Genomic DNA, 24,096 nt, shown 5'->3' on the forward strand with positions numbered 1-24,096 from the left:
CAACAAAGGGGCATGGGGAACTTCATGGAGATGATGAAAATATTCGAATGGGAACTTCATGGGAAGTTCTAATGGAAAATATTCATGGGAACTTCATGGAGATGATGAAAATATTCTACAAAGATGCACAGAATTTCACAACGAACTGAACACGTAAGAGATGTGTACTTTATTGTATGTAATTTATACTTTGTTTAAATAAAACAGCCTAGCTTCCCTGTAACTCCCCAAATTAGAGTCTCTCACCTATGCAAAAGTCCAAGAAATGATCATCTATGCACAAAGGAAAGGCTGAATTGCCGCTCAACCCAGCTATAATCTCAGGAATGAAACACTTCCCTGTTCTCTATCTTATACCACACAATGCCCCATTTTTCTCTGCCTCCAGGAATTGCTCCCATCTTTTCTGACTTTTGGATAATAAAATCCCAGAGAACTCAACATACAGTAACCAGCTTAATAATAAATCCATAAGTCTTCAGGATGATGTCCCTTTCCTGTCTCCATTTCAGTAGCTACATTTGCATTTCTGGAAAGGCCACCTTGAATGGTCCTTGTGTTTACTGAACACCTACTATGTCCTGGGCCTTGTTGGCTCTTTTACCAGCGTTATTTCAAAATCTCAGAAATAGATTGTGTTTTGCCTTTTCCCCACATTTCGAGATTAGCAGTCAATGAAGGAAGATAAATAACCAGCCTAAAGGTGACAGTAGGCTGATAGGGGGGGTACGCAAGGTTCGAGCAGTGATTGCACAACCTACTAAAATGTCCTTCGAGGGCCATAGGGGAGAGTGGCAGCGATGGGTACTGGAAGGAGAGACGCAGTTGAATATAAAAGGGGTAAAGGTCACTTGACTACCCTTTTCACACCCAGTTGCCCGAATCAAAGCAGCCGGGCCCCACGCACTGAGGCAGTCCCATGCTCTCTGGCTCACCCCTGCTGGTAGCTTAGAAGTGTCAACCTCAGGGCGACTTTTGTTTAGTATAACTTAGAAAACGAAGGCAGCAAGAGCGGATGAGAGAGATGCCTTTCGCCTTAGGATTCTGGCTCCCTGAGATCAGAGGAGTGGGTTCGCATATGGGGGTGGCAAGGCACAGAGAGAAGCACTGGAGCAGATTCTGTGTGTGTGTGCGTTAGTGTGTGTGCGTGTGTGTGTGTGTGTGTGTGTGTTGGCGCGCCTGTGCGTGGAGGGGAGATTGCTGTACCCAGCGCGAGGCACTGGGGGAGGAGGAAGCGGAGATCTGAATAATTGATTCTTAGCCGCACCAGACGCTCGGGAGCGGGCGGCGAGCGTGGTTTCAGCACCGCGGACAGCGGCCCCCGCCGCCCGGAGCCGCCCCTGTGGCCTGGTCCCCGCGCGCCCGGGGAGGGCTGCGCGCTCGGGGAGGGCTGCGCGCCCGGGGAGGGCTCCCCGCTCGGGGGGTGGGGGTGCTCCGCGCTCGGGGTGGGGGGGCTCCGCGCTCGCGCCGCCGCCCGGGGACTGCGGGGTCTGCGCGGCCCGCCTCGCGGGAGGGCGGCTGCGGGCGGGAGACGCTGTCGTGCGCCGGAGCTCCGAACCTCCCCGGCTTTCGCGGGGGCTGCTGCTGCGTCTCGTCGGCTGAGAACAAGTCCCTAAGTTGGCGTGGGGGCGCCCTGCCTTCCTCCTCCTCTGCCTCCGAGGCGGCCGCTGCAGAAGCCAGCCTCGGGCACCCGGCGTTGCCAGCGCTGGGAAGCCGGGGTGGCCAGGCGCTCTCGAGACTCCCGCCGGGAAGTGGGGAGCTGAACGCCCCGCGCCGAGCTGGCCCCGCAGCGAAGGGCCCTGAGGGAGCTGCCTTCCCCCGCCCGCGCTTCTCTCGGCCGGGGACCGCGGGGATCCCCGGCCACCCGCGCGCGCGCGTCCCCACACTCACTCACGCACACACACACTCGCCCGCACACACGGCAGCCCCGCGCCTGGGCTGCGGAGAGGGCTGGCGGGCGCGCCCCGAAGACCGGGCAGCTGTCCGGAGCGGGGCAGGCAGCCGAGCCCCGTCTCTGGGAGGGAGGCGCCGGGGGCTTCGCCGGAGCATGGGGCCGGGTGAGCGCTGAGAGTCGCGGCCGCAGCCATCAGCCCTGGAGATGACCAGGAGCGGCCACTGCTGAGAACTATGTGGAGAGAGGCTGCGGTGAGTGCCGGTGCGGGACGCGGGGCCTGGGCCGCCCCTTGGGGGAGCGCGCGGCGGGAGGCCCGGGCTGGAGGGGGCGGCGGGACCGCCAGAGGGTCGCTGCGTGGGAATGATCGCACCTCCCTCGGGGATCCGGGGCCGCGGGAGCCCGAGTCCTTCCCTCCCCCTCTCCTCCTGCCGGCTCATCGCAAACTCAGCCAGGCCCCCCATCCCCCATCCCCTCCTCCCCACCCCACCCCCCGCCCCCCTCGCTCGGCAGCTCCTGGCCGCACAACTCCCAGCAGCCGGCGCCGGGGAGGTGGTAGGGGGTGAGTGTGGAGGTGCCCAGGGAGCTTCTCGTGGGTGGCCAATCTGGGGCTCCCGCTCTCCTGCGCGCCCCAGAACAGAGCTCTCCACATGGGCCAGGGGGTCTGAGCATCCGCACTGTGGGCGTCTCGGCCCCACAGCTTCGGTTTCCCCTCTCAGGTTGAGCCCCCTGCGCGCACAGAGGGGCCGCGAGCCTTGCAGACCGCCCCGGCCCCCTCCCCGCCCGCCCGTGGGCTGACCCCGTCTCTCTGTTTCTTCTCCGCCCTGGCAGAGCCCTGCTGCAGAGCCTCCGGCTGGGATAGCCGCCCCCCGTGGGGGCGATGCGGACAGCGCGGGACAGCCAGGGGAGCGCGCGGGGGCCGCAGCATGCGGGAACCCGCTCAACCCGGTGGCTGCTGAGGCGGCCGAGATGCTAGTGCGCGCCGCGCGCCCCACTGCATCCTCGACCTTCTCTGGCTACAGGTACGTCCCGGCGGGAGACCTGGGCTCGGCGGGTCGGGGACGAGGAAGACTTCACCGGAGGGAGAGCGGGAGGAGAATCGGGGATGAGAGCGAGCGGGAGAGGGAGCCCCGGTGGCGAGGCGCGCGAGGAGCACCAGGGGGCGCTGCGGTCCCGCGCTGCGCCCTGCTCCCCGGCAGCGCGCCTAGGCCGGGGCGAGTTAGCCCCAACTTGCCCAGGCTTCGGCGGGGCCCGGCCCGAGGGGCGCGCGCTTGTGCACGCGTGCACGACAGCGCTGGTTTTAGGGACCGCATTCCGGCCCCCCCTCCCCCCGGAGCGCGTGCGTTTACCACCTGAGGACGTGTGCGGACTCGGGATGGCCGTGGGCACTGCCGGGGCGGCCTGCGGCTGTGCGCAGAATTGCGCGCGTGCCTGTGAGGTGCGCAGCCCACCGCCCACGTGCACCTAAGACTTGGCGACGGGACCCGAAGTGGAAAGACCGGGGAGGGGCTGCACCGTTCACGTCTGTGGGAGAGCTTCTAGGGCGCCTACTCCCCCCCCCCGCCCCCCACGCACGTTCTCTGCCAGCTCCCACGCTCTGGCCCGCGGGAGGACGCGCCTCCTCTCCGGAATTCTGCATTGCACACGGCACGCGTGAGAGAGGGTGTGTGCGCGCGCGCGCGTGCGTGTGCACGCGGGGCTGTAGGGGGCGGGTCCGGGGTCTCCAGCAGTTGAGTGGAAACTGCTTTAAGGCCGCACCGCCCGAGGTGGGGCCGGCCCTACGTTCCCCTGGGTACCTTGAAGTCTGGGGCGCATGAAGGGGAGCCCTTACTTCCGTACGCCTGGGGTGTACCTTGCAGGCGAGGAGCAGGGTCTGCCGCGGTGCCGCCTGGAGTCAGGTCGGTGCCGCACCCCGGGGACTCGGAGGGGGCGGGGCCGGTCCATTGCTCTGCACCGGAGCAGGTGCGCGAAGTCGGGAGCCGCCTCCTCACGCCGGGGCTAGTCCGTAGTTGGCAACACGTGAGCAAGGGGCGGGGCCGCTAACTTGGCCCGCGCTAGCCCGGGAGGAGGGTTCGCCCGGGGTGCCCGAGGTCCCAGGCGGTGGTCCGCAGCCAGCTTGGGGGATGCGATGGGAGATGTGGGCAGAGTCGGGGATGGAGAAGAGGCTGGCGACGGCAAGTGAGGAGGCTGGCCGCGAAGATGGACTTGGGGACCGAGATGGAGAATTAGCAGGGACTGGAGTTGTGGACGGAGTTGGAGACAGGTCGAGGGATGTGGACGGCGTCGGGGCTGGGGAAGGAGCGAGTGATTCCGGCAACTGGCGCTGCGCGCGCGGGGACGGGTTCTCACCTGGTTCCAGGAGCGAGGGACCGGGCCGGTAACCCTCGTCCCCCGGAACCGTGGCGCGCAGCGGCCTTGACGCTCCCTCTCCGCCTTGCAGGGACCGCAAGTGGCGACTATGGGCAGACTGGGCTATTGGACCTTGCTGGTGCTGCCGGCCCTTCTGGTCTGGCGCGGTCCGGCGCAGGGTGCGGCTGCGGAGAAGGGTCCCCCGGCGCTGAACATCGCGGTGCTGCTGGGTCACAGCCACGACGTGACAGAGCGCGAACTGCGAAACCTGTGGGGTCCGGAGCAGGGGGCGGGGCTGCCCCTGGACGTGAACGTGGTGGCGCTGCTGATGAACCGCACGGACCCCAAGAGCCTCATCACGCACGTGTGCGACCTCATGTCTGGAGCGCGCATCCACGGCCTGGTGTTTGGAGACGACACCGACCAGGAGGCCGTGGCCCAGATGCTGGATTTTATCTCCTCGCAGACTTTCGTCCCCATCCTGGGCATTCACGGCGGCGCGTCTATGATCATGGCTGACAAGGTAAGGCCGAGGCCAGCATGCTAGGACTGCGGTGCGCTCTCGGGTATCTGTCTGCAAAGGGGTCCTGTCCCCTGACCCTGGTGAGAACCAGGACCTGCCTCTCCAACCTGGAAGTGAACAGAAATGTCTTTTGTCTTGATTCTGAAAGTCGGCACTCAGGACCACGTGGTTGTGCAAGGAAGAACTTGGCAAACACGGAAGTGTGATGGGGTTGGGGGGAGCTTGGAGACGTCCCCCCCGGGACAGGGAGGGGAGCCTGCACACATCTAAAGCCAGGGTGGTTCGTGTTCCCATAATGTTTGCTTTACCTGACTGTGTGGAAGAAAATGTCCATGCTGTCCCTTTTGTGATGAGCAGCTAGAACGCTTTTAAAAAATCTTAAATATGGGTACGTTAAGTGTTCAGGTAAAGCACAAAACCGCTGAGAAATGTTGTGCTTCTCAGACTCTGCAGTTAGGGAACAGGAGTGGAAAGTTTGAGAAGCCCTGGGCTGGAGCAGGCAGGAGAACCTGTGGGGTCTCCTTCCCCCTCCTGGAGCCAGGGGGAGTGGACGGAACTGTCTGCTGACTGGGGTCATGGGGTGTCTGGCGTTTTCCTGCCTGTCCGGTGGGCGGGGCTGACCCGGGCTCCAAGGCCCTCTGATGCAGGGGCTAGCTCTCAGGACGGGTTTGGATAGGAAATTAGTGTCAGAAGAAGGAAGCAGGTGTCCACATCTCTTGACTTGGGTCTTTCTGTGGAGCAGCGGGGAGCATTGTTTGGTGGAAGGAGAGAGACTTGCAGATTTGAGGGAGAGGCTTGGAGAACCTGGTCAGAGAATGTGAAGTAGAGGGGGTTGGGGAAGGTCAGAAGGGAGCAGCAAAATGAAGAAGGAGATAAAAGGGAAAGAGATTGGCATTGTGGGTGCAGCAGGAAAGGATTGGGGGGCCGGAGGGAGAGGAGAGGGTGTAATGTGTTGAGTCCCAGTCTCGAGACCTGGGAGCACGTCCCTTCGATAGCAGGAGACATTCTAATGGGGCCGGCAGACATTGGTTACAGCGCTCTCCTTCTGATGCTCTCCAGGCACGTTATTATCCATCAAATCAGATTCTGCCTCTGCTTCTGCCTCAGCAATTCCCACCAGCTCCTTTGGGAATCGTATTAATTCTTTCAGGTCTCCTGGGCTGCAGCACATTCAGCCCAAGTTCACCACAGATGTGGTAGCTTATTAAACATTCATTTTAAGTGGTTTGCAGCCTAGCAGAATTCCTGTGTGTGGCTGAGCATTTTCCTGGCCACCTCTCCGTTTGGGGGGAGCTCCTTTCTGGGATGAAAAAAGTAGGCAAGAGCTTTGCCAGACCACCCACATAGAAGCCGTTTCAGAACCGGAAAGGGCCTGGAATCTGTAAGAGCATCCTTTAACTTCCAGATGCGTGACTGAGACCCACCAGGACCGCCTGGTGGGTGATGGAGCTGGCTCGTGGGTTTTCTGGTCCCAAGCTCTGAACTCACTTCCACCAAATCCAGCCCGTCCTTTCACAGTGGTGTTCCATCTTCAGGAGGGGCCAGGAATGAATGCCATAGCTCAGAGGTGGGGCATGAAGAGGTGTGCCTAAGGCATGACCAGCCTCTGTCTGGTGAAGAGCAGTTTCCAGCAGGGACTAGGGTGTGATTTGGGGACTAGGGTGTGATTTGGGGACTAGGGTGTGATTTGGGGATTAGGGTGTGATTTGCCCATTTCCACACCCTTTTGAAGTTTTGACCAAAGGTGCAACATACATAAAGCAGAAGCTATGCTGCAGATGAAATTTCTGGAATGACAAGGGGCCCAGCACAGTCACTGTACTGCAGAAGGTGGAGGGAGGGTTAAATTGGCAGGTCTGACTAGGTCCTTCCTTTGGGTCTGAGCCGGCAGGTATGTGGCTCATACCTGACCTGACTTACCCTCCTGCTGTCGAGAGAGGAGCAGGATGGGCAGGTGGGCTGGTGTGGAGCATCCCCCTGATTTGCAGGGGCCCTGCCCACTAGCAATGCCAGGCAGCGACCAATACAGCCAGCAGCTGCTCCTCCCTGGAAGGGGCATTAGAAAGGGAGTTTTGGGCAGTCGAGGGGCTGGGGTGGAGGCATCCAAATGTCTTATAGAAGGAAACTTCCTTATGGGGATTGGACCAAAGTGTGACCCCACTTAGAGTAAGGAAGGAGAAGGGAGCTAGGCCGGAGGAAGATGAGATAAAGGACCTTTCCTAGAAGGCAAGATTTGGGGGAGATTTAAGAGGGAATGGTGAGGAGAGGAAGGAAGGGGAGGGCGGCTCACGGGGGGAAGGACCCCTGTCGTGACAGCGCGGCTCTCCAAGTTGGTCTCGGTGGCAAAGAAGGCAATGGAGTTTGTGTTGGGGCCCCTCCCTGTTGGACCCTGGGTTTGTCGGGGGGCAGCGGGTACAGGTGATGTTGAGAGGAGCAGGGCTCAGGGGTGGTATTTGGAGAACCCGGATGTGTTATTAAAAGCAGGCCGTCATCTGAGAGGCCCACAGCCTGCCTTCCCCAGGAGCGCACCCCATGCCACCCGCTGCCTTGGAACTGAATCCCGAGGACAGTTTGTTTGGCTCTAAAGACGCTGTCCTGGGCTGTTCTGTTTGAGACTCTACTTGCTGGGTTGGGGTGTCAGTGGTGCTCCAGCCCCAGAGGCTGAATCTCCCCACACTAACCGGGCCGCTCTGTCTCCTCCTACGATGCTCATTTGGTAAAGCCCAGATTGGTCACTGATAGTGCCTCCCCCAGAAGAATGGTAGGTAGTGTGATTATCAGTTAAGACTGAACACACACGTGCACACACGCACGCACACACACACACAGGCGCGCAACCCCATCCCTTTCCCTTTCCCTTTCCCTCAGTCTACTTATGACCTTTGGAAAAAAGAAGAAAGCCTTATAACAATCAAAACATGTCAAGTGACAGATTTTTGCGGTGGTAATTTAATTTACAATGGAGATGCTAATTTTTGCTTCTCTCAGTGGGTGGTCGTGCAGTGTGATTAATTTAGAGTCGGAAGGAATGCTTGATGTGGAGAAAGTTCTAGTCTTCTCTTGGTTTGGTCATTTTGATCCCCCCCAAAGGCAATACCCTCTGCTTGCAGGAAAGGACCCCAGTAAACTCAACATCTGCTCTAGACCTTTAGGTTCTGCCAGGGGTTCCCCCTTCCCCTCCCTGTCCTTCCCTGCTCCTTGGGGGGGAAGGTAAGCCTGAGATTTCAGCGGCATCTGTCCCTGGAGGCTACTGCTGGGATTTTGCTCTCTGTGTCTAGTCTATGCATCACTCATCTCCTTTACTAGAGTGGAAGCTGCTGGAAGTCAGGCTTTTTTACAGTATGTTTATGTGTATGTGCAAATTTGCAATGTCAAATGTGTATCCTCCACAATTTATAAAAATGTCTTTTCACTGAAGAGCACTTAGAAAGTACATTAAAGTTTAAAGAAGAAATAAAAATCTTCCTTTAAAATCGGATCACTGGGAGTAAGCACTGCTGGCACTTGATTCTGTCTCCTCCAAAGCTCTGTTGTTACCGGTGTGAGTTCTGGACGCTGCTTGTTTATGATTTTGCTGCACTTTACAGGCTTGGGCTTTCTTAGAAGAGCTGAGGTGTTCTTTTTTTTTTTTAAGATCTTTTTTTTTTTAAAAAAACATTTATTTATTTATTTAGACAAGCACTGGATACAGTCAGGAGCGCGGGAGGGCGAGAGAATCCACCAGAGCCAGAGCGGGGAGCAGAGCAGGCAGAAGGACCGAAGGACACTGCTGAGGGGAGCAGCGGGCGGCAGGAGAGGTCTGCGCGCCATGTGGGACCCTCCTCTGGTGGCCGGGGAGCAGCCGGGGATCGAACTGGCGCTGCAGAGGCTGCGGGCAGCTTTGCAGCCCAACGCTCAACTGCTGCGCCACCGGGAAGGCACTAGAGGTGTTCTTTAATTATGAAAAAGTTATGGCCATTTTCTGTTGGATATTATCTCTATTCTTCTGGAGCTATTTTTTTATATACATGCATATGTACACATATGTAGTTTCTCAACTATATGTACTATGCGCATACACATATTTTCTAAATTAATTCTTTATATACCTTAACTTAAAAAAGAACACTTTTCCCTGCTTTTATTTGAACTTCGTTTATTATTTTGCCTATTTGTTGAATTTTTAATTTCGACAGTGGTTCTGTTTATTTCCAAGATGAATAATTGGTTCCTTTTCATTACCTTCCTTTTTTTTTTTTTTTTAAATATAAAGCTTTTCTCACTTTGTGGATGTCAGCCCCATCTCTGTCTCTCCAGGACTTAAAAATCACATATGACAGAATCCTCTCTGGTTATCTATCATCTTTGTTTCTTCAGGTTTGAATTCTTCCATGTTGTGGAATCTGACGGTGGGATGCCCGTATCTGTTCTCATTTTTGTTCGTGACCTTCTTTTCAAGGCAGTTGTATGATTTCTTCTGCCCTGTATCATAGGGCTATGCACTTTTAAACTAGAGTTCATGTGAACAGCTCAGCCCCGAGCTTTCTTCTTGCTCTGTACGCTATGTGGTAGAGGCGTGGGTCCTAGGCTCCTGAAAATAGGCAGGGGCAACCTTTTTGCCCGGGACTCTGGGTGTATGGAAACGATGTTTCAACCCCATTCACAGCAAGCAGCGTGGCTCTAGGTCCAGGTCTGTCCCAATCCCTGGGTGGCTGTTGGGACCTCTGCCCCCGAATATCACATGGGTGCTGCCACCCATCCCGTGGATAACATGGCTTTAAGTTCTGCTTGAAATTGTAGAGTCTCATGTTATGATTCAGATCTTTGTAGGGAGTTCTCTCTTTTAAGTCAGTGATTCCCTTTTTCATATTTCAAAACAGAACTCTGAAAATTAAAAATATATGAAAATGTACTCATAAATTCTGTCTTAGGAGCAGAGGAGAGAGGTTACTGAGTGTGTTTACTCTAATTCTGACCCAAGTATATCACACTATCTCCTTTTGTTTATTTCAGACTCGATGAGATATTCTTGGAATTTTCTTTTGTCGCTAAATAGATTTCTCAAACATGATTGTAAAGGCTGCAGAGTATTGTGTCTATACCACAATAATTTGAACAAGCCTTCCATTTCATTTCCAGCTTTAGTAAGCTTCTTGCTGGTCCACCTATGTGTTCATTTTGGCACCTTGCACTCATCTTGCTCTTTGCATTTGTCACTTGATGGATTTTTTGTGGCTTGAATGAATCAAGTCATTGGCTCCCATGCCAGCTCACTGCTGTTTCCAGAAGCCCTCACCTCATTGGGGTTCAGGGCTCCCCATGCAACTTTGTTCCTTCCGTGCTGACTTCCTAGGTGTGAGCCAAGTCTCCTCTTCTCTCTTGTGGGCAGGTAATTACTAACTGTCCTGGGGATTAGCAGAAATGGGGAGTCCATACAAAAGGCCTGGTAGCGCTGCTGAGTAATCGCTCTTCAGGGGAGGTGGAGTTGGTAGCTTCTTGTAACCCAGCAGCTCTGGATTCTGGATGTGAGGGACAGGCCTTCCATGGAAGCTCATGGAAAGGTCAGACACACACGTTGGAATGTTAGAGGAGCTCACTCTGCTCTTAGCAGAGAGGCTCCGGGTAGTTCCTGAGAGGGCGGGAGGCCTGTCTGTCTTTTCCACAAGGCATATCAGATGCAGTCATCGACTCCTCCTCATACAAGTCATCGGAGAGCAACAGGTGACACCAAGAGGTGTGTGTGGCTTTCTGGGTGGCCTTGGGCTGCACTTGGTCACCCTGGAGCCTTGTGCACTGTGATCTGGTGGGTTGGTGGGGTGTTCATCCTCTCCGTGGCACCTCACATGGAAAGATGCCTCTCTAGGCAAAGTGAGGGGCAGGGAGAGGGAGAGAGAGAGAGAAAGAATCGTGGGTAGCAGAGAGTTGAGCGTGGAGGTTTCTGATAAAGTCATTCTGAAAATAAGAGGTTGCACTGTCACTAACTGGTGCATTTTGTTCTGTGAACCCCCTTTATTAAAATGAATCAGTTGTCAACATTTTAAAGTAAGAGGACATCACAATTAAAAAAAAAAAAAACAATTTCTGTGCTGCTTTGAAGAGATCAGAAGACCTGGTAGCATTGGGCCCAATTTTCCTTGGAGACCAGCTGGCTGGAGATAAATGACTCCCTCTGGAGATAAATGGCTCCCCAAGATGGGCCAGCCACTCTTCCCTTCTTTAGCTCCCAGCTGGCCCATTTAAACGGTTTTGTTACCTGCTGGTCCTGAAGGCACTGGGGGTTGAGAGTCCCTGATGCAGGTGAAGAAAATGCCTTGTGGTGGCGAAGAGGGCCTCTGGGGGCTTCTGCTTCTCTTCCAGGGGCTGCTTCTTGGTAAGGGGACAAGTTGTGCTGGGCCTGTGGCCACGCTGCTGTGCTTACTCCTGCCATCACCACCATCCTTAATCTGCCGTAGCTCTTTGTGCTTTTGAGCATATAGTTTTTAAATCCTCCTTAACAGAGGGCTCCAGAAAGCTCAGAAAACCTGAGATAAAAAGTCTGAGGACCAGAGTCCATTTCCACAGCAGTGTGATCTTGCGAGAGAGCCTTCTCTGTGCTGAACTATTGGCTCTTCTTTTGCAAAAAGGAAGTTTGGGACTAATTTCTAAGACCCCTATATGCACAAGAAATAACGGGCAAGAAGTCTACCAAAATGTGTGCAGTGGTTATCTCTGGGTGGTGGATTTGGGACCTTTTTTAACCTGTGAAAAAAATGTCACTAGAGGCAGGTTAATGAATTGGACCTTGAGTTACATTGCCTGGGTGTCAAGTCAGGCTCCCCTCCCCCACCAGCTGGGTTGTCATGGGGATGTTCCTTAATGCTTCTGAGCTGGTGCTTCTTCATCCCTGGTGGCGCAAGGGGTTAAGATGCAACCTATGAAGCTATCTGCAGCCACTGCAGCACGAGTTCAATCCCTGGCCAGGGAGCTACCCACATGGTGCAGCAGACCTTTCCTGACTCGCCCACTGCTCCCCTCAGCAGTGTTTTCAGTCAGTCTGTCTGTTCTGCTCCCCACTCTGTCTCTGGTGAATCCTCTCACCCCCCACACCTCCGGCCTGTACCCCAGTTCTTGTATGCATAAATAAGGCTTTAAAAAAATGGAATGCTATTCCTCAAAGGACAAACGGTACAGCCACACCATAGAGTATTATACAGCCATAAGAAAGGATGCACTGCAGCCATTTTACTGCAAAATGGAGGGAATTTAAGAGCATTATTTGTAGCAAAGTAAGTCAGAGTAAGAAAAACAAACACTGAGCATTCATATAACAGAATTTGACAGTGTCAAACACTTTCAAAACTAGTGGACACCAACAAACACCCTGAGGGCTCTGAGGTTAAGGGTGGCGGGAGGGAAAGGGACAAAGGAAGAAAATATAAAAGTAAAGTGAGAAAAAAAAAGCAAGAGATCAGAAATATAGTATTTTTTTAAAAAGGTCAATAATAGTGCATCCTGCTAGAGTTGTGATTTTTAAATGAGATGCATATGCAGTGTGTAGGTCAGTGCTGGGTCATGATACATACTTAGATTATGCTGTTGTTGTTGTGTCTATATTTCATACTTTTATATGTTTTCCAATGTACAGGTATTGTTTACTAACCAGACAAAATGATGAAGGGTGATGTGGAGGCACAAGGGCACCCCTGGAAAAAGCTGGGAACGCCTCCCCTAGAACCCTTAAACGTGGAGGGTCTAGCATGAAATGATTCACTTTTCTTGACTGGGACAGCTAGGAATTTCCTCTGAGTCCTCAGGACTTGCCATGAGCTTTATCCTGGAAAAGTGAAGCTTAAATGTGGCTGATGGTGATGTGACTGTAAGACGCGACTGTCTCAGTGAACTTCTCAGTAAAGAATTCCCAAGTGGACCCCAAATCTACATGGGGTTTAAGCCTTTGGTGTATGAACAGATAGAGTTCTCATTTTATCTCTCCCAAGGGTTCAGTAACTCAGCAATAGCCTGGGGGCCCTGGCAGCCCCAGAGATATTTAGTTCAGCCATCTTTGTGTTCTAATTCTTTTGCTCTTATTTATTGTCCTTGCAAGTTGATGATTATGAACCCAGTTGGTTTGGGGAAGGGGCCTAGATTCAAGAAGGATGATAGATGCTGATATTACTGTTTTGGTTGTCTTAATGAAAATGATTTAGATGTTGGAACTAAAACTCAAAAACATTTTTCCAGATGGAAATGCTGCACCCATACTACAGACAGCACTGGAGGATTTAAGAAGAGTCTGCACTCTTGCAGGAAAGGGGAGGTGTGGCTTTCTAGCTCACTTGAGATTGAGTTTTGCAAGGGTCATGGTCTGATGAACTGGCTACTGACTCTGGCCCATCGATGCATTCATATTTCACTTCACCAGCACAGTAGTTTGAAGTGCTTAACTTTGATGTCTTTGGATTAGATGTGCGTTTTCAAGGTCACTGTGGCCAACCTCTGCTCCCTGTTACTTCACATCTAGCCTGAGTCACACATTTGTGTTTAACTACATGGTCTCTGCAAACATTTGATATTGTAACCTCAATACCAGAGTTTTTGTTTATTTGCTTGTTTGTTTTGCACTGACCATATGCTCAGCATACTCTAAGTGATGATGTGGCTCTTTAAAAAGCTAGTCATTTGTAGAAATATCATGTCCAAATCAAGAATGCTGATAGCTCTATTCTACCTTTTTCTATTGTTAGGAACATTTTCAGATGCAACAAATATTTGACCAGCAGTGGCTTCAACCACTAGGACGTTAGTTTTCTGTTTAACAAGGTTAGCGATTCAATAACCCATCAGGAACTCAGGTTATTTTGTTCTTTTACTTTGCCTTCCTTAGCTCCGGTTCATTTTGATCACAAGATAGCTGCTCCTGTTCCAGCCATCTCATCTTCACAAGCCAATGTGAAAACAGGAATAGCAGGGAAAGAAGCTTTTTAAAAGGTCCTCTCTCCTTTCACTGATTAGCCTTCCATTGTCTTTCACTGACCAGAATTGGGTCCCATGCCAACACTTTGAACATCACTGGTAGAGATTAATGATCAAGATTCTTCTGCAAGGATAGATGATTGTTTCTAGAGCAAGATTTGCTTTTTTAGCAGAGGTGTAAGAGCAATGGTTAAGTGGCAAGCAGGTGATATCTCCAGCAACATTACTGCTAATTATCTGTGGACTTGACTTAGTCCTGGGGGGTAATATTTAAAACTGGATATTGAAAATGGCAGTGTGTCCAGAGGAAGGGCCTCCAGGACTGTGTAGGATTTAAATGATCTGTGATAAGAGTCTCAGAAGAAATATACAGGGACATTCAGCCTGCAGCCTGGAGCAGAGAAATCTCAGAAAGGATAGGAGAGATGTGTTCAAATACTGCACAGGCTGTTGGGGTAGGTGATTTAGTCTTAACTTTTTATTGTTGTTGTTATTTGGGGCATAGAACTGAGCAGGGCATGAAATTACAAGGAGTAAAGTTTCAGCTTGATGTGAGGGATGTGCTTTGGCAATTAAGTCTCTAACAGAAAATGGTGATGTCTCATAGAATGTGCGTGTCTCTCGGACTGACTGAGCTGGGGGCTGCTGCCTGCCTGCCAGGTAGCATGGAGGGTTGCAAGACTGGAGGAGTCACCTCTGAGGTCCTTCCTAACCCAGAGACTCTGCACCTCTCACAACCCTGAACTTTACTTTTTTTAATCTGTAAGGCTTGGTACTTTCAGCCCTTGGATTTGGCCGAAGACTAATATCCTCACTTTCTCCAAGTGTGTGAGTAATTCAGTGTAAATTCGCCTGGCATGGGGGAGGAATTTATGATCCCTGCATCACCTCCCCAAATCCCCAAAGGACTTGGCATCATCCTGAAGGGTAGATGATATTTGAAAAGCAAAAACCTATGTATCTGTATCAACTCACATACACATTTATAAATACAAACATAAGTAGGTCAGCCGGCATCGTGTTTACTAGTGAATGTTTTTGGCAGAAACACATCTATGGACGATGATGTCTGGAATAATTGCCAGCTTCTCTAAATGGCAAGTTTTTGTAATTATATCCAGTTTACCATGATTACTTCTTAAAGTATACTGACATTTCTGCACACCTTACAGTGGCAGCGTGTTTATATATGAGGGGGGTCTATGTACCCTTTGATTTTTCTGTTGGCAAATTATCCTTTTTGTGTCTGTTGTGTTCTCCTGCCTTTTGACCATTTGCTTGTGGCAAAACTGCCTGTACTATTATTCCCTATGCCCCTCTCGCATCCCCCAAGGAAAAATGAAACCTGAAATTGGTTTCCAAAGGCTTTGTCTTGCCATTCAGATTTTACAACTTACCAAGTGACGGGAATGGATATGTTCTTTCTAATTATTTAGTTATTGGAAATAGGTAATCATGTACAGAGTTAAGAAAACTCCAAATGATAGAATGAAGCATTCAGAAAAAGAATGTTTGCTCTATTAATCAGAGCCTGAGATGCCCACTGCTGTCTTTGGAGAGGTCTGTGATACTTGTGTGAGGGGAGAAATAGTAATGAGGCTGGTAGTTTGTTTCCATTTGCCATGTCCACTGAAGTTGCCATGTTGCAAGGATCCCTTCCCTTTTTAAATCTCACTGACATGAAAGAGGTTAGTCCTTTTCCATTGGTCCCTAGCTGTGTCTATTTTGCGAAAACAATGTGGAAACTCACTCATGTGCCTTCTGAAAACCTCAATGCTAGGTCTGTCTACATACTCACCCAAGGAATTTAAGATAATTTGGGGTTATTTAGGGGAGTGAAACGACCACTTTATACACTGCTGAGAGCTGTGAGTCTGCCCCAGAGGAGCACACGCTCATAAGCTGCACTCAAGATTATGTGCAATTTCAGGGGTTCACAGACTCTCTGGAACCCATCCAAGATCTCAGAATGGATGTATTTATTGGTTTTTTAATGTGTTCATTCTTCAAAGATTTATTGAGCTTGTCCCTTGTGTCAAAATGTTCTGTAGAAATATCTGGTCAAATTATTTGCTTTGCTGGAACTTGGAATCTAATTGGAGGAGACTTGCAACTAAAACCCAGCGATGCACATGGGACTGGGATAGTTCAGAGGCCTGGGGACATGGGAGGGGGGGGTGCCTCATTCTATGCCAAAGACTATGCCCCAGAGACCTGGAATCCACAGTAGAGCTGGACCACTCCTGACCTAGAGAGGCTGGTGTCCTGAGTGCCTGCCCCTGCAGGTTGTCACCCAGTGTGGCTGGTGCAGCGTGGGGTGCAGAGACAGCTGACCTGGGGGCACCTGATGCCCACAGTCCAAGCCTTTCTCTCTCTTGCCGAGTCCTCTAGGCTGCCAGGCCTGGGTGATGCTGTGATGGCTCCAGGACAGCGCTTCTCACCATCAACACATTGAGCTTTTTGCCCATTTCTGCTTTGTTGCCACAGAGGCTGAAGGCCTCCTTGCTCCATCTTGTCTCTTCCAAGTGAGGGAACTCCAGCCAGAAAGAGCCAGTGGCATTTGCCTGTCCTGCGTATCGGTTCCGATGGCTGAAAAGACCCCATATTTTCCATGTGAATTGTTTTTAATGTTAAGATATTTGTAGGGCTGAGGAAATATCCTTCAACAGCTCTGGTTTGAACTGTGAGGAGCTCCTCATAGGTTGATTTTTTTTTTTTCAACAAATGCGGCTGACTCTCCACATGCCCCAGTTCAACGAGCCTTGGGTGTCTGTTGGTTGACTCTATAGATCTGAAGGGCCAACTCTAAGGGGTTTGAGTTTCTGAGGACTTGCATATCTACACGGGTTACCAGTGTGGCTGGGAAGTCAGATACGCGTTTTTCCATTGAATGGGGGCTGGTCCTTCTAACCCCCGAGTTGTTCAAGGTCAGCTGTCAAGTGTTGGTTCACTTGAGCAAATGGAGCCAGAACCTTGGGAAGAGTGTGTTGAGCAGTAGAAAAGGACAGGCTGGCCGGGATCTGGTGCTGGCTGGTGGGCATAGCTCCCACCTGTGGTTCCCTGGGTAATGGCTTCAACTTCATGGTCAAATTTTACTTTAGTTGGTAGTTATCGGTTATTGTCATTAGTGCTTGTTTCTTTCTTCTTCTTCTTTTTTCCCCCAGAGCTCTTTGGCAACATTAAGAGAAGCAATATTATCAAGGTAAATTTCAAACACCCACAAAATTAGAGAGAGACACGGTTAGCCTCCAACGGTTATTAACACACGATCACATTTCTTGTTTCATCTGTCACTCGAGCCCCCATCACTTTAAAGCAAATCCCAGATATCATTGTGCTTCATTTGTAAATGTCAGTATCTATCTCAAAGAGATAAGGATCTGCAGGATTGTTAAAAAGAGAACATAACCGCCTCTAATATAAAAGTAGTCTGATGAATGCACGCTTTACAGGATTTGTGAGATACAGAGAAGTATGAAGAAAATGAAAATCACTTTTGATCTCACCATCTGCAAACAACTGCTGTTAACATATTGGCATATTTTCTTCTTTTTTTTCTACACCTTAGATACAAACACACACATAGGCATCCTGATCGTGCACGTTTGTATAAGGCTTTTAATTTACTTAAAAATTTATCATGAGTGTTACAAATCATTTGGAAACACGTTGGTTGGCGATGTTTTCCATTCAATGGACACATCATAATTCGAAAATTTAGATTTCTTCCAATTTATTGCTATTGAGACAACATTTCTGTCAACATCTTTGTCATGAAATATCTGAATTGCAAGTTATTGGGTTTGGATTGAATCCTTTGTCTGAAATTACTGGGTCACTGTGCATGAAGAATTTTAAGGTTCTTCCTATATGTATTGCTAATTGGTTTCCAGAACGATTGGTCTGCTGGTGAGTGCCAGTAGCTTTGTTAAAGTACCTCTGCTACCTAATTCTGGCCAGATCTTGAAACAATTTTTTTTTCAAATTGTCTGAGTAAAAATGTTATCTCATTGTTTAAATTTGCATCTCTTTTATGGCACCTGCTGTGAAATATATTTTAATTTAGTCACACTTTCTTTTCCCTTGGTATTGCATGTCTTAACCTCTTTGATATTTCCATTGTGTAAATGGAAAACCTCAGAAAATGACGGATTTCAATATAGAATACAATGGAATCATTTGAATTTCTAAAAAATCATAAATATTTTGAAGCCTGGCAGGGAATTCTCCGATTGTTCATTCTTAGTCACCAGGCGTTGCTCAGCCGTTGTGTCTGTATCAATGTTGTTTCACAAATCACCTCAACATGTAGAATTTCCCAGCGGAAAATCATTTTGTGGCACTTGGACAATTGTGATTTGCCGGGCAGGGCGGGTGAGAACCGAGTGCCTATGGGCCGGAGATGTGCCTATGTGGCTTAGTGGGCCTGTGGGGCTGCGGAACCAGGACCCACCGTTTCTCCCTTTCTCTGGAAAAGCGGAGGCAGGATGAGGGTGAAACAGGAAGTGCCCTGCCAGCTGAGAGGGACTTGCCAGTTTCAGTGGCAGGGGTGGGAGCAGGAAATGGGTTTTAAACAAAAGCAGGAAGGACTTAGGGGTGATATTGACAGAAGCAGCCTTGGGGTTCTTATATAGGGAACCCATCCTTAGAATGTTTGCTCCCCCAGTGAGGCCCCCCCCCTTTCATGTATAGAGATCCTAACCCCAATGTGATGGTGTTAGAAGAGGTCCTTTGGGAGGTCATGGAGTCCTGAGGGTGGGCCCCTGTGAATGGGTTCAGTGTCCTTAAAACAGAGCCCCGAGGACCCCTGGCCCCTCTATGAGAAGAGGTCCATCTGGGACCAGGAGGCGGGCCCTCACCAGATCCTGATTCTGCTGGCCTTCCAGTCTCCAGGACTCAGCAGCCAGGGGACACCGATAGGGGGCGCGTCTGGTAAGCCTGTGCTGGGGAGCGGGTGTGCCCCAGTGGCCTTCCCTCTGAGCCTTCGCTTAAAAAGTCACACTGCTTATGCAGCTCATCTCCTAGTGAAACTGTTGGTGGTGAGGCCAAAAACATTGAAAAATGAGTTCTATAGAAGTGTCCATTTTTCCTTCCCCAGTAGTCAAGCAAAAGTAATGCTCTCAGAAGTTTGACTATATTTATTCTCTGCACCCCTGTCGGGCTGGGCCATGTATGCCTGTTTGAGAATCCTGGGAGTGTGTGCTTTGAATCCAGATGATGCAAAAGTTGATTTTAAAGAAGCAATTAAGGTAAAGTAAGGTCATAATTTTGGTTAAAATGGGCCCTAATTCCACATTGTTTTGTCCTAGGGAAAAACACTTAATCCCCCTGAGCCTCAACATCCATATCTATAAGGTGGGTTGATAGCAATGTGAATCTTGGGGTGAATAGTCATTTGTGCAGAGTGTGAGGTGCACCCCTGGGCATGTAAAGTGGCCAGTGCTGTGTGGTGAGCACTGTTCTAACACAAGTCCTTTCTCTGTGTGGGTGCTTCTCATCCTCACAACAGCACCGTGAGGCAATGATCATTATTATTCCCCTGCGCCCCCAGTTGTAACAACTAAAATGTGCCCCATCCCTGCTCCCTGGGGGGACACTGTTTGAGGTCCGTGGCTCTGTTTGGAGGTCCGATCATTGTGTGATCCTATCTGAATGACAGGTGCTTAACAAGGCAGGTCTTCACTACACTTTGGGCTCCATGTCCTGTAAAATCTTTAGATCTATACGTAGATGGGGGTCAGTTGACTTTTCTATCATCTAGATGGCGTCTGCTCCCCTCTTTGGGTGCCAGTGTAAAGACCAGTGGGACTCTGTGCAAGGCTGTTGATACTTGTTGATTTCCCTGGCAGCGGATCAGCACTGCACAAGACTGAGTAAGGGCACTGAGCTTGTACTCACAGGTACTTCAGTCACATTCTTTCGAGATGGTGACTCCTGCTGCTCACCCATGGCCTGACTGGCACTTTCTAAACAAAGAATGTGCCAGCACCAGATTCTTCACCAACAGAGTTTTCCTGTCACTCTGGGACCTGGATCGGAAGAAAGAGTTGAAATTCAGGATACCTGGCGAAGAATGTAGAGGAAGAATGAATCAATAACGAGCTTTCTGTTAATGTGGGCATGTCTCCCAAATACATGGAGATCAAGCTTTATCTCTCACTCTTATTTTTTCAAGATTTATTTATTTATGTACCCAGAGCTGGGACGTAGGCCAGAGGTGCCAGGGGTTAAGCGGATTCACCAGAGACAGAGTGGGGAGCAGAACAGGTGGATCTACTGAAATCTACTGCTGAGGGAGAGGTCTGCTGAGCCATGTGGGTCCATCAGCTTTAACATTTTTCTGGCATGGGGTGAGTTTTGTGTGATGAGAAGAGCAGGTTGTGTTGGAAAAATTGGGAACTCGGAATTAGGCAGACCTGGATTGGAATCTGAACTTCAGTATTCCTCTCTGTCAAAAAGAGTATTTTATATATGTTAATTGGTATGTATTATATATACCTAAGTATAGGATTCATATATTTTAATGCATAGATGAAACAATACATTTATAGTACATCTTTCTTCTTTCTCCTCCCTGGGCCTCACCTTTCCTCATCTGCAGAATGGGATTGGCTTAAGGTCCATTTCCTTGATAGGGTCTTGGAGGTCAGATTCACTCAGTTCCGGCCGATGGTGGTCTGCCCTCCGTCCCTGTCCAGGCAAGACAGGCTCTTCTTCAAAGCATCCCTGGCAGCTGCTCTGCTCAGATATGGTCCTTAGCTGCACCGTGCAGACCCTTCACAGTCCCACCTGCAGTCCCAGCCACTGGCTTGTCCCGACTCAGGACAGTGTGATAGGAACACAGACAGTAGTAGTTTCCTTTTTTTTTTTTTTTTTTTTTTGCCTGTGAACATTTGGTACATTTTTTGTTTGAACACCTGCTTTAAGTTCTTATGAGCATTTGCCCCAGCGTGGAATTGCTGGGTCACATGGTAATGCTATGCTTCACTTACTGGGGGTTGACCCCCACAATCCTTTTCTTTATATCTTTTTTTTAAAGAGTTATTTATTTATTTATACAAGCACTGGGTATAGTCAGAAGCGCGGGAGGGTGAGAGAATTCACCAGAGCCAGAGAGGGGAGCAGGACAGGCAGACTGACTAAATACACTGCTGAGGGGAGCAGCGGGTGCGGCAGGAGAGGTCTGCGCACCATGTGGTACCCTTGCTGGCGGCTGGGGATAGAACTGGCGCTGCAGAGGCTGCGGGCAGCTTCACAGCCCAGCACTCAACTGCTGCGCCACCAGGGGAGGCCCCTTTTCTTTATATCTTAAAAGAGAATAAACCCCAGTAAGGGGTGCCCTTCCATTTCCCTGGCTGCTCGGTGGGCTTCTTCCTTTGACATGAAGTAGAATGTACATGAGCACGAGCTCCTCAAACCCTGCCCAGAACCTGTCTCCTCCTGCCTTGTCCTTTTGCTGAGTCCCCTCTCCCTGTCGGTGATGTCCCTGCTTTTCAAGTCCCCACACTAGAAAGAGGAATGGACTTAGCTTGGACTCCCACATGTACAGGCATCTCCTTGCTGGTGGGGACCAGAGCAGCGCTGCCTTTCCTGTGCAGAAGGAGAGGGGGGCCTGGAGACTCAAGACACTGGCTCCTGGTCACACAGCCAGTCGGTAGCAGAGCTGGGACTTGGACTCAGGGTTCTTGACTCCACAGCCTGTGTTTCATCCACCAGAAGGATTTCTTAAACTTCAGTCCTTCACAATTTGGTGCTACTGCATCTATTTTTATTACAGTGAAGTACACCTAGTATAAAATTACTATTTTAACTGTTGTAAGCATGCAGCTCAGTGGTATTTAGTGCAGTCACAGTGTTGTGTGACTGTCATCTCTATCAAGTTCAAGAACCCCCTAAGCAGAGACCCCATAACTGCTAAGGAGTCACCCCTCCCCATTCTATTCTTTTCTCCCTCCAACCCTGGAACCACTAACCTTCTTTCTGTCTCTATGGATTTACCTATTCTAGGTGGGAGTAAGTCATATAACATGTGGGGCTTTGTGTTGGCCTCTTCCACTTAGTGTCCAGGGTTCAGGGTCATCCGTGCTGCAGCAGATGTCAACACTCAGTCCACCGAACGGATGGGTAGCGTTGTCTGTATCCATCCCTCTGTTGATGGATAGATGTCGTTTATGTTTCTACCTTTGGGCTATGAACATTTGAGGGTAATTTTATTTGTTTCAAATGCTGTTTTCAGTTCTTTTTGACCCAGTTGGGTCATATGGTAATGCTACTCTTAACTCATTGGGGATTGACCTTTTTTTCCCTTCCCCAATATTTCCCCTTACATCTTAAAAGAAAATAACCATGTATAATGGAAATGCTGTGTCACTACCCAAAATGAAACCCAGTTTCCCCTTCCATACACGAAAGGCAACAGTAAACTAACACATAATATCACGCAAATTAAAAAGAAAGTCTCAAAAGAAGACTTAAAAGGAGAAAACACACAGGGCTATTAAACTATAACTCGGTGCTATTTCCTGTTAAGGTTTAGCATAGGATTTTATCCTTAAAAAGGAGATTAGCAAGTGCTTGAGAAGTGTTGAAGGCCTATTAGCACCAAGATGAGACTTTCTCATCAACTAATTGGAAGGATTGACAGAGACTCAGGCCTTCTCTTGCAGTACTTTAATGTGACTTCATGCCTTGTCTTTGTAAGACAAAACCACCTCTAACACCACATCTGGCCCCTGGTTCTGTCCATTCTTCTGCTGCCCAACTCTTGGGCACCCCCTTTCTCTTCGTCACCAGGTCATGATCCCCCTTTCACTGGGGCTGTGTCTCCAGTCTTCTCACTCCCCTGCTCGCTGGAGCTGCGGCCACATCACTTTCTCCTCTTAAATCTCTGGCAGCGTCACCTATATTTCCAGGTAGATGTAAACCCTGAGCCAGGTACCAAAGCTTCACACGTAGTCTGCTCCCCACCACCTTCCAGGTCTTTCTGTCATCCATACTTCCCATCAAGCCCCCTGGCAAGCTCCCTTTTTCTTCCACATGCCCTTAGTTCCGAAGCTTCCACAGAGCTCTTCCTTCCCGCCTGCCTCTACCCTGGGTCCACCTTCACTTTGGTCTTATGAATGTCGGGGGTCTTATGAACATCAGATGAGGTATGGAAACCCTCATATGTCCCTGCTAGTCCTGCTGGTCTGAAATCTGTTACATTTTGAATGTCGAAGGCTCCGGTGCCTCTTCCTTTTCTTAGGTGTGATGCGGCTGTCTCCCCTGTGTCCTGTCCTTAGCATCCCTCGTTCCTTGTGCTGACACAGTGATCTCTCCACACCACTGAACTGATTCCTCTTCTTTGTCCTTGCTCCAGCTGTTACTCCCGCAGGGCCTAGTCTATGTAGTTTGAGATAGCAAACCTGTGCCTACCTGTGGGAGAGACCACCTTGTCACTGTAGATCAGGAGCGGAGAAAGCCAGAGCGGCCCTGGTCCCATCAGACATTTTTTCCTTTGTTATTTTTCTCTTCCCATTACTTGTGCGCCTTTGAATGCGCTTCTCCTAATAGGAAATGACAGCTTAATCATTTGGGGTTTTTCAACTTATATTCTGTGACACAGCTGATCACGTGTGATGAGCAGGTGGCCCGGCCTGGGCGCCGGCCTGCTCGCTTTCTGCATCAGCAGATCTGGGTGGAGCCAAAAAAGTGCTGATCCCATGGGTGGCAAGTTTTGAAAATCACAGCGGGGCACAGAGGCTTCCCTGGGGAGCAAGGAGACAGGCGTGTGTGCAGGTGCAGAGTGTAGCGGGAAAGGCGGTGGCTCCTCAAGCCTCCAAGCCCGGCCATGCCTTCCACCATCCAAGGTCCCACTTACCACTTAAAATGGCCTTTCGGAATGATTTTCCACTCTCTTCTTCTGAAATCTTGTGAGATTTTGAGCTCTTTCAGTGGGCAAGATGGTACCTTAAACTGCACATTAAGCATCATAATCATGAATAGTATCAAAGTCACACTATCAAACATAAACATCAACAGACCGCAGAAGGGATGTATTTCATTTGAGCCGTCACACAGATACGGAAGGCGTGATGCTCAGGGCACCCTCCCTCCTGAGCCCCGGCCCATCACATGCTGGTCCCCAGTGTGGCTGAAAGGTCAGTAGGGATAGCCTTTTTCTGTGGTTAGGGATGGCGACGGAACCTCTCCCCACTGCAAGCCGCACTTATCCAAATCTCTGAGCCCTGCCTATCTTTTCTGCAGCTACTCAGTTCTGTCCCTCCTTTGCAATTTGCTCCAGTCCTGCATTTTCCAGAGCTTTCTGAGGAATTCTAGTGCTGAGAGGTGTTCCCAGAGATGAATTTAAAATAAGTTTGGAAGATGCTGAACATCATGAAATCCCTCGATATTTGCAGTACAC

General features: G+C 50.2%; 1 protein-coding gene across 2 annotated transcripts in view; it reads left to right on the forward strand.

Annotated features, from left to right (window-relative positions):
• Positions 1-2,854: 2,854 nt before the first annotated feature.
• GRIN2A (glutamate ionotropic receptor NMDA type subunit 2A) overlaps positions 2,855-24,096 on the forward strand; it is a 335,998-nt gene continuing 314,756 nt past the window's right edge. The window contains exons 1-2 of one of the 2 annotated variants that reach the window (XM_054693848.1): positions 2,855-2,913; positions 4,332-4,763. In XM_054693848.1, coding sequence (XP_054549823.1) covers positions 4,350-4,763 — 414 coding nt within the window. In that variant the 5' untranslated portion in view covers positions 2,855-2,913; positions 4,332-4,349. Of the gene's footprint in view, positions 2,914-3,625; positions 3,790-4,331; positions 4,764-24,096 lie in introns of those variants that run through there. The other variant, XM_054693846.1, reaches the window with a different exon arrangement.

This window comes from Talpa occidentalis, unplaced genomic scaffold (genome assembly GCF_014898055.3).
Source record: "Talpa occidentalis isolate TD23 unplaced genomic scaffold, MPIMG_talOcc4v2.1 talOcc4.12, whole genome shotgun sequence".
Lineage (NCBI taxonomy): Eukaryota > Metazoa > Chordata > Mammalia > Eulipotyphla > Talpidae > Talpa > Talpa occidentalis.